General features: G+C 49.3%; 1 protein-coding gene across 1 annotated transcript; it reads right to left on the minus strand.

Moving 5' to 3' along the window:
• Positions 1-240: 240 nt before the first annotated feature.
• On the minus strand, positions 241-1,882 carry HELT (helt bHLH transcription factor). The gene is made up of 3 exons (XM_016143977.2): positions 1,591-1,882; positions 1,235-1,331; positions 241-876 (listed from the first exon to the last, which is right to left on the minus strand). The coding sequence occupies exons 1-3, from the start codon at positions 1,606-1,608 to the stop codon at positions 380-382; spliced, it is 612 nt and encodes a 203-aa protein (XP_015999463.2). The 5' UTR covers positions 1,609-1,882; the 3' UTR covers positions 241-379.
• Positions 1,883-11,695: the final 9,813 nt, after the last annotated feature.

Below are 11,695 nucleotides of genomic sequence, written 5' to 3' on the forward strand. Positions count from 1 at the left end.
CAGTACTTCTCTGGAGCCCCGGGGAAGCCGCGAGTCCTGTCCCCAAGCAACGCCTCTATTTAGCCTTGTCCACCTCCCCTGCAATGGGACCCCGTCCCCAAATCACTGAAGGCAGTCATCCTGGTCTGTATCAGCCTCGCGCCCTAGGCATCTCCAGGGGCATGGGTTGTGGAGGAACAGAAGGTAACAAAGAAATCCACCTCTTTTGGCCTTTACCAAAAATCATTTATTGCCAGGGGGAGATCCTTCAGAAGATTAATTCGCTCTTGGCCTTCCTCCACCCAGCTATTTGTCGCCACAGTATTTACACCTGTACAATATACAGTATTTCTCCTAAGCAGCGCCTAAAGCGCAGAGAAATCTGGCGGGCGGGTAAGCGTCAGAGCACCGGGGGATGCTGGGGCGTGTGCAAGTTGAGGGCGCTGGGGTGGGCGTGGCCGATCAGGTTGAGGTAATGCCGATCCAAGCCCTGCACTGGCGCTAGGAAGGGGCTGTGCTGCTGAGCGGGGCTCGGGAGCGGCACGGGCGCGCTGGGCAGGTAGGGCAGTGCCGGGCTGCGGGCTGCGCCATGAGGCCAAGGGAAGGACCCGGGAGCTGCGCCCTGCTGGAACATGGAGGCCTCACCCGGGCTGTGGCCTGCGAACTCGGGCCCTGCGGAGTGCAGCTGATAGGAGAAATCCGGCTCTGAGAGCGATCCCAGCGGCTGAAAGGCTGGCTCTGTACCTAAGCGGGCTTTGGACTGCAGGAAGGCAAGGATGCGCGCGTACTTGGTGTCCTTGGTCTCCATCCGCTCCACAGTGGTGAGGTAATGAACCAGGTTCTTCATACACTCGTGGTAGCCGTAGTGGAAGTAGTTGGCAAACTCCGCTAGTACTGCTGAAGTGGCAAGAAAAACCGTGGAAAGGAAAACAACTGTGAGCGGCCCCTTCTCTACCGGGAGCCCGAGACGGATGCCAGGAACCTTCCATCACGCTGTGTGGCTAGAGTTCCCATTTCAGATCTTATCCTCCTCTCTACCCAGTCTGGAGTCGGAGAAAGCGCAATGGAGAGGAGGCAACGGAACCAATATTCCCAGAAACCTGTTCTCCAGCCCTCCTTAGCTATCGCACGCGCCCGCCTCGGCAGCGTCCAGAAAGGTCTCTCCCGCGCGCCCCTTCACAACCACTCTCACACCCAGGTCTCAGTGGGGCGCACGCTCCCTGCCCAGGTTTCCCTTTGCCCATCCCGCGCCCACCTTTTTCCTTTCCCCTGGGAAAATCAGCAGAGTGCAGGGCCCTCAGGTACTGAACGGTCATCTCGAGGATCTCCGCCTTCTCCAGCTTCCCGGAACTCTGCAAAAGGAGAAAGGGCTCCTCGCAGCGGCCCAGCGGGCGCAGGCCAGCCCTAGCTGGCTGGGTACACGGTTTTATCTGGAGAGGACCAGCGAGCAGGCGCTGCTGTGGATCTACGCGAGGGCTGCCTGGGGCTCACTCAGCGTTCAGGCGCCCCAGGGAAGGAGGCCCACATGTAAGGCCCTCTTTGTCCCCAGACTCCTGGTATCTAGGCCACATGTGACAGCGCCTGGCACCCTACTCTCGGCTTCAACTTTACCTGCTTCGCCAGGGCCATGGGCACCGTCTCGCCCAGCTCGTTCAAACAGCGGTTAATCCGGTCCCTCCTCCTTTTTTCTATCACTTTGTGGGAAACAGGGCTTCTCTGTGAACAGAAGTTTGTATGTTAAGGATGGCTTTGCCCAGAGAGTTGACAAAGGCACGGCTGTGATTGCGTGCCAACCGTCTTCCCAACCCCAAACACTGCCAAGGGACTCGCCCCGGCAGGAGGCCCTGCTCCTCTACACTTGGATCAAACAAACTGCTCTCTGACGCCGGCACTGTTGCGCTCTTCTTCCGGCCTCCCCACCCGCTGGGCCACACCGCCAAGTTGAGCGCCAGGGCAGTGGGGAGGTGGCCACCGGGCGTGGGCTCCTCCCCGCGTGAGGCGTCTCTTCTATCCTCATGCCCTTCCCAGACCACTCAGGATTCTCGTACAGAAGTCTGGTGTGGCCACATCCCTGCCGTCAGCCCAGCCAGTTGAACGCTTGGGGAGTCAGACCATCAGGGCGCAAGAGCCTTCTGGGCTCAGCCGACTCACTTTGCGTTCCTTAAGCTTGTCTGACATCCTGGTCAGAGCGCACCCTCGGAAGAGGCGTTGGCGCCAGGCACCCGTCCACTCTCCTCCTCGTGTGCCTCCTCGAGTGTCCCAGGTAGACTGTAGCCTCCCAGCCCTGAAGGGCTGCCTTATAAAGCCGTCATCTAGAGCTCCAAGTGCATTCACGAGTTGAATTATTCCATAGGATTAAGGGAGCTGCGTTTGGGGGATGTATGCATTCAAGATCAGTTTTAAAGAAGTTTAGAAAAAAAAAAATTAGCAGACGAGGGGGGCGAGCTGGGGGCAGATCAGCTTTGTTAATCCACGTGGCCCTTCAAAGGACACGTGATCAGCGGGGAATAACATTTGCATGGCAACAGCCGGGGCAGGAAAAGGAGGCGGTAAACTGGGGCCAGCGGGCGAGCGAGCGCTAGCAGCAGGCGCGGAGCGCAGGGGCGCAGCAGCCGCGGGCACCGGGGGGCGAGGACCCTCACAAAACAGTGTCGCCTCCTTTAGTCCCACCGCTGAGTCTCACACGATTGCCTGTTTACAAATCCCAGCAAGCCCGCAGTCCCAGCGCCGAGTGCGTTTTAAAGCCTGTCCAGAGTCATTAAAGTAATTAAGTAAGCCTTTAATAGGCTGTTCCGCCGGGTTCAAGGGAGAGCTCTTGGAGACGGAGGCGCCCCGTTTGTTCCCAGGCTTTCTCACACGACTTGGTGACACGTCCATCTCCCCCCTTTTTGTTTACACCGCTTTATTTGTCCGGACATCCCGGCAGGTGTGGGGCTGCGGCTGGCACACGAGGCTCCCGCCTCGCCTCGCCCCTCCCGCCAGTCTTTGGCACGCGACGCTCCCCTCTACTCCCTGACCAAGTTGCTCGCTTTCTTCCCCACCCCCCCGCCCTCGGGCTCTGTCTTCGCAGGGGAAGAGGCTCAATTTGTAGCCTATTATCCTATAAGAAAATGTCCATTGAAAAGTATGAATAGTTTCATTGGGCTAAATTTTGATAATACCGGAGAGTGGGGGAGGAGAAGCAGGCAGGCGTGTGTGTGTTGGGGGGGGGGGGTTGGGAACGAGGGTGGGAGGATTTGGGGGCAACACGGAGAAGAGTGGGCCGAGAAGAAAAGGGGGAATGCAGCTGGCCCAGGCGAGCATTATTCGACGTCACCTGCGAGAGGGGGCGCCTACAGACCCCTATTCATTTGCCTAATTTTGGTCAATTTAACAAACTTCAGGAGAAATTATTGTGGCTTTGTCAGGGAGGGTGAAGCCTTCTGATCGAATTAACAGCATGTTTTGATCCGGTAAATGTCATTAGAAAGGGAGAAACAATCGCGCTTAGAGGGCTCTGAGTAATGCGCCCAAGTGGAGACGCCAAAGCGCACTGCTCACAAAGGGAGCAAGTAGCTGCCACAGGGAACTTTTGTACCCGCCCATCGCCCAAGTTTTGACACAAAAAGGCATTATTTCATACTTGAATACGTTTAATCCAACGATTGTCTATTTTCTGCAAACATATTTTCACAGCATTGTTAACTTTTTATGTCCCCCTTTCGCGGGCGCCTTTTCTTAACGTTTGGGGGCGGGAGAGCGCAGACACTTTGGGCATCAATATTTGTCACTGAAAAGGGCTCCGTGAAGTTAGGGAAGTTGATCTCTTTTTTATGGTTTTAGAGAGCGAATATACCGGGGGAGGAGGAGGGAGGGAGGGCACGACAGAAACGAGGGAGTAAATTTGCCGGACGGCCCGGAGAGGAAGGAGGGGGGCGCCGGCTGGGAATTCTCTGCCTCCCGCGCCTCTGCGGGCAGACTGGCCTCGCGGCCAGGGCTCCTGTCCCCCCACCGACAGGGCTTGCTCGCATTTGCTCCTCGGAACCAAACTCTGGGGGCTCCAGCCTTGTGGGGTGTGGGTGGAGGGTGAGCTTTCCCGCAAATGTAAACTATAAAAAATGCGTTTGGTTTTATGACCTGCGCTAGAGCCACTGAGCTGTCGCCTCTTTCTAATCTGTTCCATCTGAGAACCCAGACCTCTCCTTAGTTATCTTCCCTTCCTTTTCTGCTCCCCACCTTACCTAAATTCTCTTTCCTCTGCTGGACTATGGCAGGGCTTGGGTTCTCTGTCTCCCGGTGTCAGCAGACCTTGTCAGAGGTGGCTAGGGCGGAGTCCTGCTTGCTGGTGGGATCTAGGGAGCTCCTAGGGCGCAGAGGTGGGCCTGCGGTCTGGGGTCCCGGAGTAGCTAGCAGCCCACCTGCCCTGGCCTGGGAGGTGTGGCGCTGGGTCTGCACCACGTATCCGGCACCCCAGGACGTCCCTCCCCCTCTTGCTTTCAGTCTTCATGACGCTTCTTTTCTATTTCCCACCAGATTGCACACGACCCGACCCGCACCCTCGCACCCTCCTGCAGGTCGCTCTGCCAGCCTCGGGTGCCCTCTCAGAGGTTGTTGATTTCAGCATATTCACTCGAACACAAAGGGATTAAACACAAACCCTTATCATCCAAATTAACTAACGTGAATGGGTGAAAGGGAGTGCGCACACTTCTCGCCCCCACCCCCCTTTTAAGCCAGCAGACTAGGAGTTGATCCTCTTACTGTTGGTGTTAACTGCCAGCTGCAGGCACCTTCCACCGGCCAACTTTCATTCTGTGCAAACTGTTTAATTTCCCGTGTTTGCTCAGGAGCTGGGCTCCAGGGTTTGCCCAGGGCTGCAAGTCTCTGCGTGTGGTTGAGGGGCCCATGTGAACTGGTCATGGGTGGAAGTGGAGTGGCGGGGCACGCATCCTCACCGCGTCCTCCTGAGGGCTGCAACCCCTCTTGAAAGACCGAACATGCCTCTTCCTGTTCAGGTGAAGGAAAGGATGCCTTTAATTGACTCATGCTGTCAGGAACTGGGGCACTGGGACCCTGATGGTCATCGTCCCTTTAATTCTCCTCCTCAGGATGGTGATAAAATGTTCCCTGATCTTGCCCCCGTTTCCACTCCAAATAAGAGCAGAGTAATGAAGAGTAGGAGCCAAACGGTCATTTGAATTTCAGTTTCACCACATTCAAGATGGGCGAGACTTTGAATCCCACTGTGCCTCAGTTTCCTCTCCTGTAAAATGGAGATAATTACTGTGTCTCTTATGTTACAAGGTGGCCATTGGAATGAAGTAAGTGAAGATAGGCAAGGTACTTAAAAGAAGGCTTGCCTACTCAACGAATGGTTTTATTTTGCATGGAGATCTCTTCTGCAGTGGCTGTACAATAGTGGTATTTTATGGGGTTTGCACTATTGTGTGATATTTTCATCCATTTCATATTTTTTCTCATCCCGAGGAAAGCTTTTCTCTCCCCGAAAAAGCCACAGTAATTTCCTATATTGACCAAAATTAGGAAAATGAACTGGGGCCTTTAGATGGCCTCTCTCATGGGTGACATTACCTAGTGCTTGCTGGCCAGCTGTGCTCTCCCAGTGTGTGTGAACCTAAAGAAGGCCCTAAGGGCAGAAGCCTCCCATTTCAAGTGATCTAAACTTTCGCATCAAAATTAGAGCAAAGCTAGGAAGTAAGACTACTTAGAAATTAGATAATGATGATTAAATATTAATCTGTGTTTAGACTCCTGGAGAGACATGAAGACAAAAAGTTCATGCACATAGAGGGAGACGGTACTTAAGGAAGGGAAGATAGATATCCTGTAAAATATTGGAACGAGCAGCGCTACAAAGCCCCCCTTGTTTGTGGGACGACTTCAATCTAGGTGGTTAATTCATTCCACTTAGTACAGCCTGGAAAATCCCACCTTTGCTGTCCTGCTGTCAGTCTGGGGTGCCCATTCCTGCCTGGGACTTGTGCCTAGATAGCCATCAGCTGTTTAATAGGAAATGGTGGACTCCAACTTCAGCTAGAGTAGTGCTTCTCAAGCTTTGATGCACACACGATTAACTGGGGATCTTGTTAAATGCAAATTCTGAGTCTGTTAGGTCATGTTTACACTGCTCAGTGTAGTTTTGTTAAAGGAAGGAAAACTGGGATAGGAGCTTCCAGGATTATTTTAGCATCAGTGCTGGAGCTAATTCTACAAGCAGTCTCTTACGAGGCCCCATATGGTCATATTTTAGCATTTACTTTTGGACTATTAAAAGAAGTAGGGGAGGTATAAATATAACCATTGAGAAAGAATGCTTTTAGGTAGCTGAAGGTATTTCTTTCCATATTTTGATGTTCATATCACTTAGAAAGTGTTACAGTTGCTATGAGTGGTGTCTATTATGGGCTTCGATTATTCTAGGCAACTGGCTTTCTTTGGAGGCTGATAATTGCAGCTTCTTGCTCAGTCAAACAAGCATTCTGAAGAGATCACTGAGGAACTTTGGCTTAGAGTGTTGAGGGGAGTTCTTTCTATAGGATAAAGATTTTTATCTGCTTCACAGGGCAAATTTGCACGGGAGACTAGAGGTATGTTACTGAATAGAAAATGTAATTGTAAATTGCAATAAATAACATACAATTTGAGGGAAAGTTTCATGTTGAAGAGAAATGTAGGTTACAGGAATGTTAATGACAGGTGCTATTGTATGGGCAGTAATCAAGTAGCAGATATATGAGAGGCACCCAGTTCGCGCATGCAGGTGACTAATGGCCAACTCTTCCCCACCCTCTCTGCCATCTTCATTCATTCACCACCAGATTCATCATTTACTGTGTGCCAGGCACTGGGCAGGACAACATTGGAGCTGCTGAGGACAAACATAAAGCTTTTGGAGAATCTCTCAAATTTCTGCTTGTGAAAAGAACAACCCGGTCAAGGAGATAGCCCTAGGACCGGCCCCATCCCTAATTTGCCTGTTTGTTGGTCCACCTCCCTAAATTTGCACCCCAAAGCTTGAGGTTTCTGTTCACTTTGTTTCTTCACATTAACCTTGACAGTTAGACATTAATTTAGGGAGTTATAAATCCCCTTTTAAAAACTTCATTGCCTCTGAGAGCATTTGGGACTGTCGTTAGGGTAAATTGATATATTGGGATTTTGTTCCTTTCTCTCTAACACCAAAACAAAGGAGGCTGTCAATAAAATAAGTTTTGTTGGAAATGAAGTAATTCTGGAAGACCTGGTGTGTTAGTTTCCTGTGGCTGCTGTAACAAATTATCATAAACCTGGTAGTTTAAAACAACAGAAACTCCTCTCACAAGCTGAGGGTCAGAAGTCTGAAATCAGTAGCACTGGGCTGAAATCAGATGTCAGCAGGAACATGCTTCCTCTGGAGGGTTTGGAAGAGAATATGCTTTTCCTTTTCAGTTTTGTGGCTACCAGCATTCCTTGGCTTGTGGTCATATTACTCTACTCCCCGCTTCTGTGGTCATGTTCATTGCCTTCTCTTCTCCTATGTGTCAAATCTCCCTCTGCCTCTTTCTTATAAGGACATTTATAGTTGCATTTAGGCCCCACTTGGATAATCTCCCTATCTCAAGATGCTTAACTTAATCAAATCTGCAAAGTTCAGGTAACAGTCATGGATTCCAGGAATTTGAATATGGGTGTCTATTGGGAGCCATTATTTAGCCTCCGATACCTGGTAAAGTTCTATAATGGGAGCTCAGAGAGCATCTGTGCTCTAATACCCTGACAGAAGGGCCACCAAAAGCAGCAGAGGCATGGGCAAGAGGAAGTGGGAGAGAGGATAAAAGAAAAACATGTTCTGTTTCCTAACTTAGCAGAGTTATCCCTCTCCTATTATCTTCCTCCTTCCCCTTTCCTCTTCTCCCCGTTCTCCTTTCTTCTTCCTCTTGCATCACAGGGCCCTGTACTCCCAAGGCCTCAGAATTAATATATTTATCTTGCAATACAAGTTAGATAGTCTATAGCTTACTAACCTATAACCCTTGTTACCATTTACACACACACACACACACACACACACACACACACACTAACTCTGCCTCAAAACTAGCTAATTAAGACTCAAATCCTTCCCCACCCCCACCCCCACTCTTCTCCAATACCTGCTTTTCTAGTTGGCCACTGGTCTTTGGAAAATGTCATGTTCATGCTCACCAGGACCTATAGGATCCAAAGAGATCAGGAAATAAATTCTAACTCTGCTCAAGAAATGGTTTGGGGTAAGTTGCTGCACCTCAGTTTTTGCATCTGTGAAGTAGAGATGATGGTGCCTATTTCCTAGGCCTGTTGAGATGACTCAACGAGATAATGTTTGTGACGTTTCTGGCATCGCGTCTACACTGTAGGAAGTGCACAGGGGCTGAGATTCTCATGTGTTGATCTGGTTGAGCACCTGCTCGATTCCTGGAACAGTCCTCGTATTATAATGGGGAACAGAACACAGTTGCTGCCCTTTCAGGAGTTTATCGAATGAGACAGACACACGAAGGAAATCTGATATAAGTAGGCAAGAAGGGTGCGATGGTAGAAGGAACTCAGGGAAGACTTCCTGGAGGAAATGATGCATGAACAGGGTCCTAAGGCTGAACGTATTAGCTTCTTAGGGCTGCCATAGCAAATCACTGGAAATTTGGTGGCTTAACACAATGAAAATTAATTTCATCATGGTTTTGGAGGCTAGAAGTCCAAAATCAAGGTATCAACAAAGCCATGCACCATCCGAAGGCTCTAGGGGAGATATTTTTCCATGTTTCTTCCAGCTTTTAGTGACCCCATATTCTGTGGTTTGTGGCAGCATGACCCTGATCTCTGTGTCTGTCTTCACATAGCTGTCTATGTGTCCCTTCTCTTTTTATAAAGTCTCTTGTCATTGGATTTAGGGTCCACCCAGATAATCCAGGATTATTTCATCTCCTTAATTACATGCGCAAAGACAGCTTTTCCCAAATAAGGTCACATTCACAGGTTCTGGTGGCTATATCTTTTGGGAGCTCACCATTCAGTATATTACAATGATTTGGGAAGTAGCCAAGCAAAGATCCCTGGGAGAGGTGCTCTCAGTAAATAGGATTAACGTGAGGAAGGGCCCAAGGGCATGAAACAGCTTTATGGTTTGGGGGACCCGCAGTGTAGCCTTAATAGATTATGAACTGTGAGGAAGAGTGAGGTAGAGAATGAGTGGAGACGCAGTCATGGGTGGGAGGCAGGCTTGGCACTAAGGAGTTTAACTTCTTGTGTCACAGTGGGTCAGGTAAAGATCCTGCAGTCCTGAAGGAAGTTAGAGAGATAAAATCAGCGGGGTTTGGGGGTAGGATTAGATATGATGGGAGAGGAATAGGGAAGATGATTGCTGGGTTTCTGGTTTGGAAATTGACTCCATGGTAACGCCGTTAATTGAGATTAGCAATAAGGAGGAAGATCAGGTCATTTGGAGCACGTATGTATATGGGACAAGAGGTATAAGAGATGATGATTGATTTAATTTTGGACCCATCAATGTTAAAGGATTTATATGGCTACCCCATAAATGGGTGCCCAGAAGATAGCTGAGATATGACTGAAGGTCAGAGGTAAAAAGGGCACAGTCAGCCTGTAGGCACTGAGAGACTGTGACTTTGGCTGAAATCACTCAAGAAGAGCTTAAAGGAGAAGGGCAGGGGCCTAAGGACAAAATCCTGGGGGATGCTGATGGGCAAGAAGTGGATGAAGGACATCAATAAGGAAGGGGTCATCAGAAGGGAAGGAAGAGAGCTCAGAAGGCTCCTGGGATTCCTAGGAGCATGGGTAAGGATGGCTTCAAGGAAGAGGAGATGCTCAGCGGGATCCAATGTAGGAGATATCTGGAAAATGTTTATAGGATTCAAAAGGCCTGTGGAGATCAAACGTGGAAGTCATCAACAAATTCTGAAAGTTTCTAAAGAGTAGGAGAGACAGAAAGCGAGGATCACTCTCCTCCCCCAACCTGGACCGTGAGGATTTGAGTGCTTCCTAGCTGACGAATTCACCCTGCAAGCTAGAAAAGATAGCGTCCCCCTCCTTGGGAATCTAACAGCTGGAGTTGACGCGGTATATCTTGTAATATAGATTTGCAGACAGCCCAGGCCACTGGTGCCTTGTGGGGGCTGTGGGGGCCATCCCGCTCTTCTTTCTCGTTGGCTAATAATAATAATGGTCAATGCATGGACCGCATCTCTTACCTCCCAAGCACTGTACTCCCTTGGTCACTAAGTGCTTTGCAGATCTTTGCTCCTGTAATCTCCACAACAATAAGATAAATACTCTGTTTATTTCACAGATAGAAAGAGGCTTGGGGAATTCAGGGACACTTTACTCAGGGACAGATCACTATTAGCTGGTAGTGCTGAATACAAACTGAGGCAGATCTAATCCAGAACCAGTGCCCTTTCCAGCCCTCCTATAGTCTTGGTCTCCTTGAGATAAGAAGTCATGAGAGAGACTTCTCACCCAGGAGACTGACCCCACCTTACAACTACCAAGGGTAGCTGCTGCTTCGCAAAGCAGAACAATCCTCAATATGCCCAGTGACCTTGTAGATTTGTTCTCCCTCTTGTAGCCTCCAGAGGTGTAAGTTACCTTTGAGTTCGGTTCCCTCACTCTTGCTCTTCATATTTCTGACACTCCAATTATATAGCAATGCTTCCGAACTCTTTTTACACATCAGGAGACTTTTGACAACACATATTCCTGGGTCCTAATCCAAACTTATTAAAAAGAATCTCTGTGAGTGTGGTCCTTAAATTTGTATCTTAAAAAAAAAAAAAAAGAAAAAGAAAAACTTCTCAGGTGACTCTGATGTACTGGTCCCTGGTCTGGCATTTATTTGATATCATTGCTATACAACGGCTTGTCAACAGTGTGAGATTATGTTGTGGTTATCTGTTGCATTAGATTTTGGCAGGTGGATAGGATAGGGACCATAGGTTTTAAAAGTCTTTTAAGTCATTGGTTCTGATATATTTCTAATAAGGCAATCTATGGTCTCTTTTTATAATGGAATAGCTTGACTCCCTCACCCTTTACCTTTTTATTGGCTCAGGAGTAAAGTCTGCGTGATCAGTTTAAAGTTTTCCAGATTTCCAGGGCTCATTTTGAGAAAGATAAAAGGTATTAGTGTGATGGATCTGGGGGCAGAGTGGACCTAGCGCTGAGGCTCTTTAGGATGCGGGTGGATTTGGACAGATGGAGGGTTGGTTGGTGCCCTCTGGTGGATCGAACACTGCAACAACTTCTACAACAAGGGCTAACCCACCTGACTGGCTTAAAAAGAAACTGGATTCAGCCTTGAAATTGTTGTTTGGGGACCCACTGTATTTTGCCAGGACGCCTCACTTCTCTGGCTGCAGGATTTTTATGTATTAGTTGGGAGAGTTGGACAAAGATATCAGTGAACAGGGAGACGTGCAGAAGGCTGAGTCTAGGCCAGGGGCCAGGTGTGACAGCCCTGCCACATCACACACGTTTGTTTCCACTGGTGTGAGGTCTCTGAGACTGGGATGTTGGCATCTAGCACAGTATTAGCATAGCAAAATAGTCAATAAACGCTTGCTAAAAGAGGGAGGGCAAAGGGAAGAAAGGTTGCCGGACTTGCTTCTATTGGTTCAGGAGCTGGCAGGTCAAGATTAAGTCTTGTGAGGCAGAGCTCAGCACCTGAGCCCTTCACGCCAGA

Source organism: Rousettus aegyptiacus, unplaced genomic scaffold (assembly GCF_014176215.1).
Source record: "Rousettus aegyptiacus isolate mRouAeg1 unplaced genomic scaffold, mRouAeg1.p scaffold_m13_p_11, whole genome shotgun sequence".
Taxonomy (NCBI): Eukaryota; Metazoa; Chordata; class Mammalia; order Chiroptera; family Pteropodidae; genus Rousettus; species Rousettus aegyptiacus.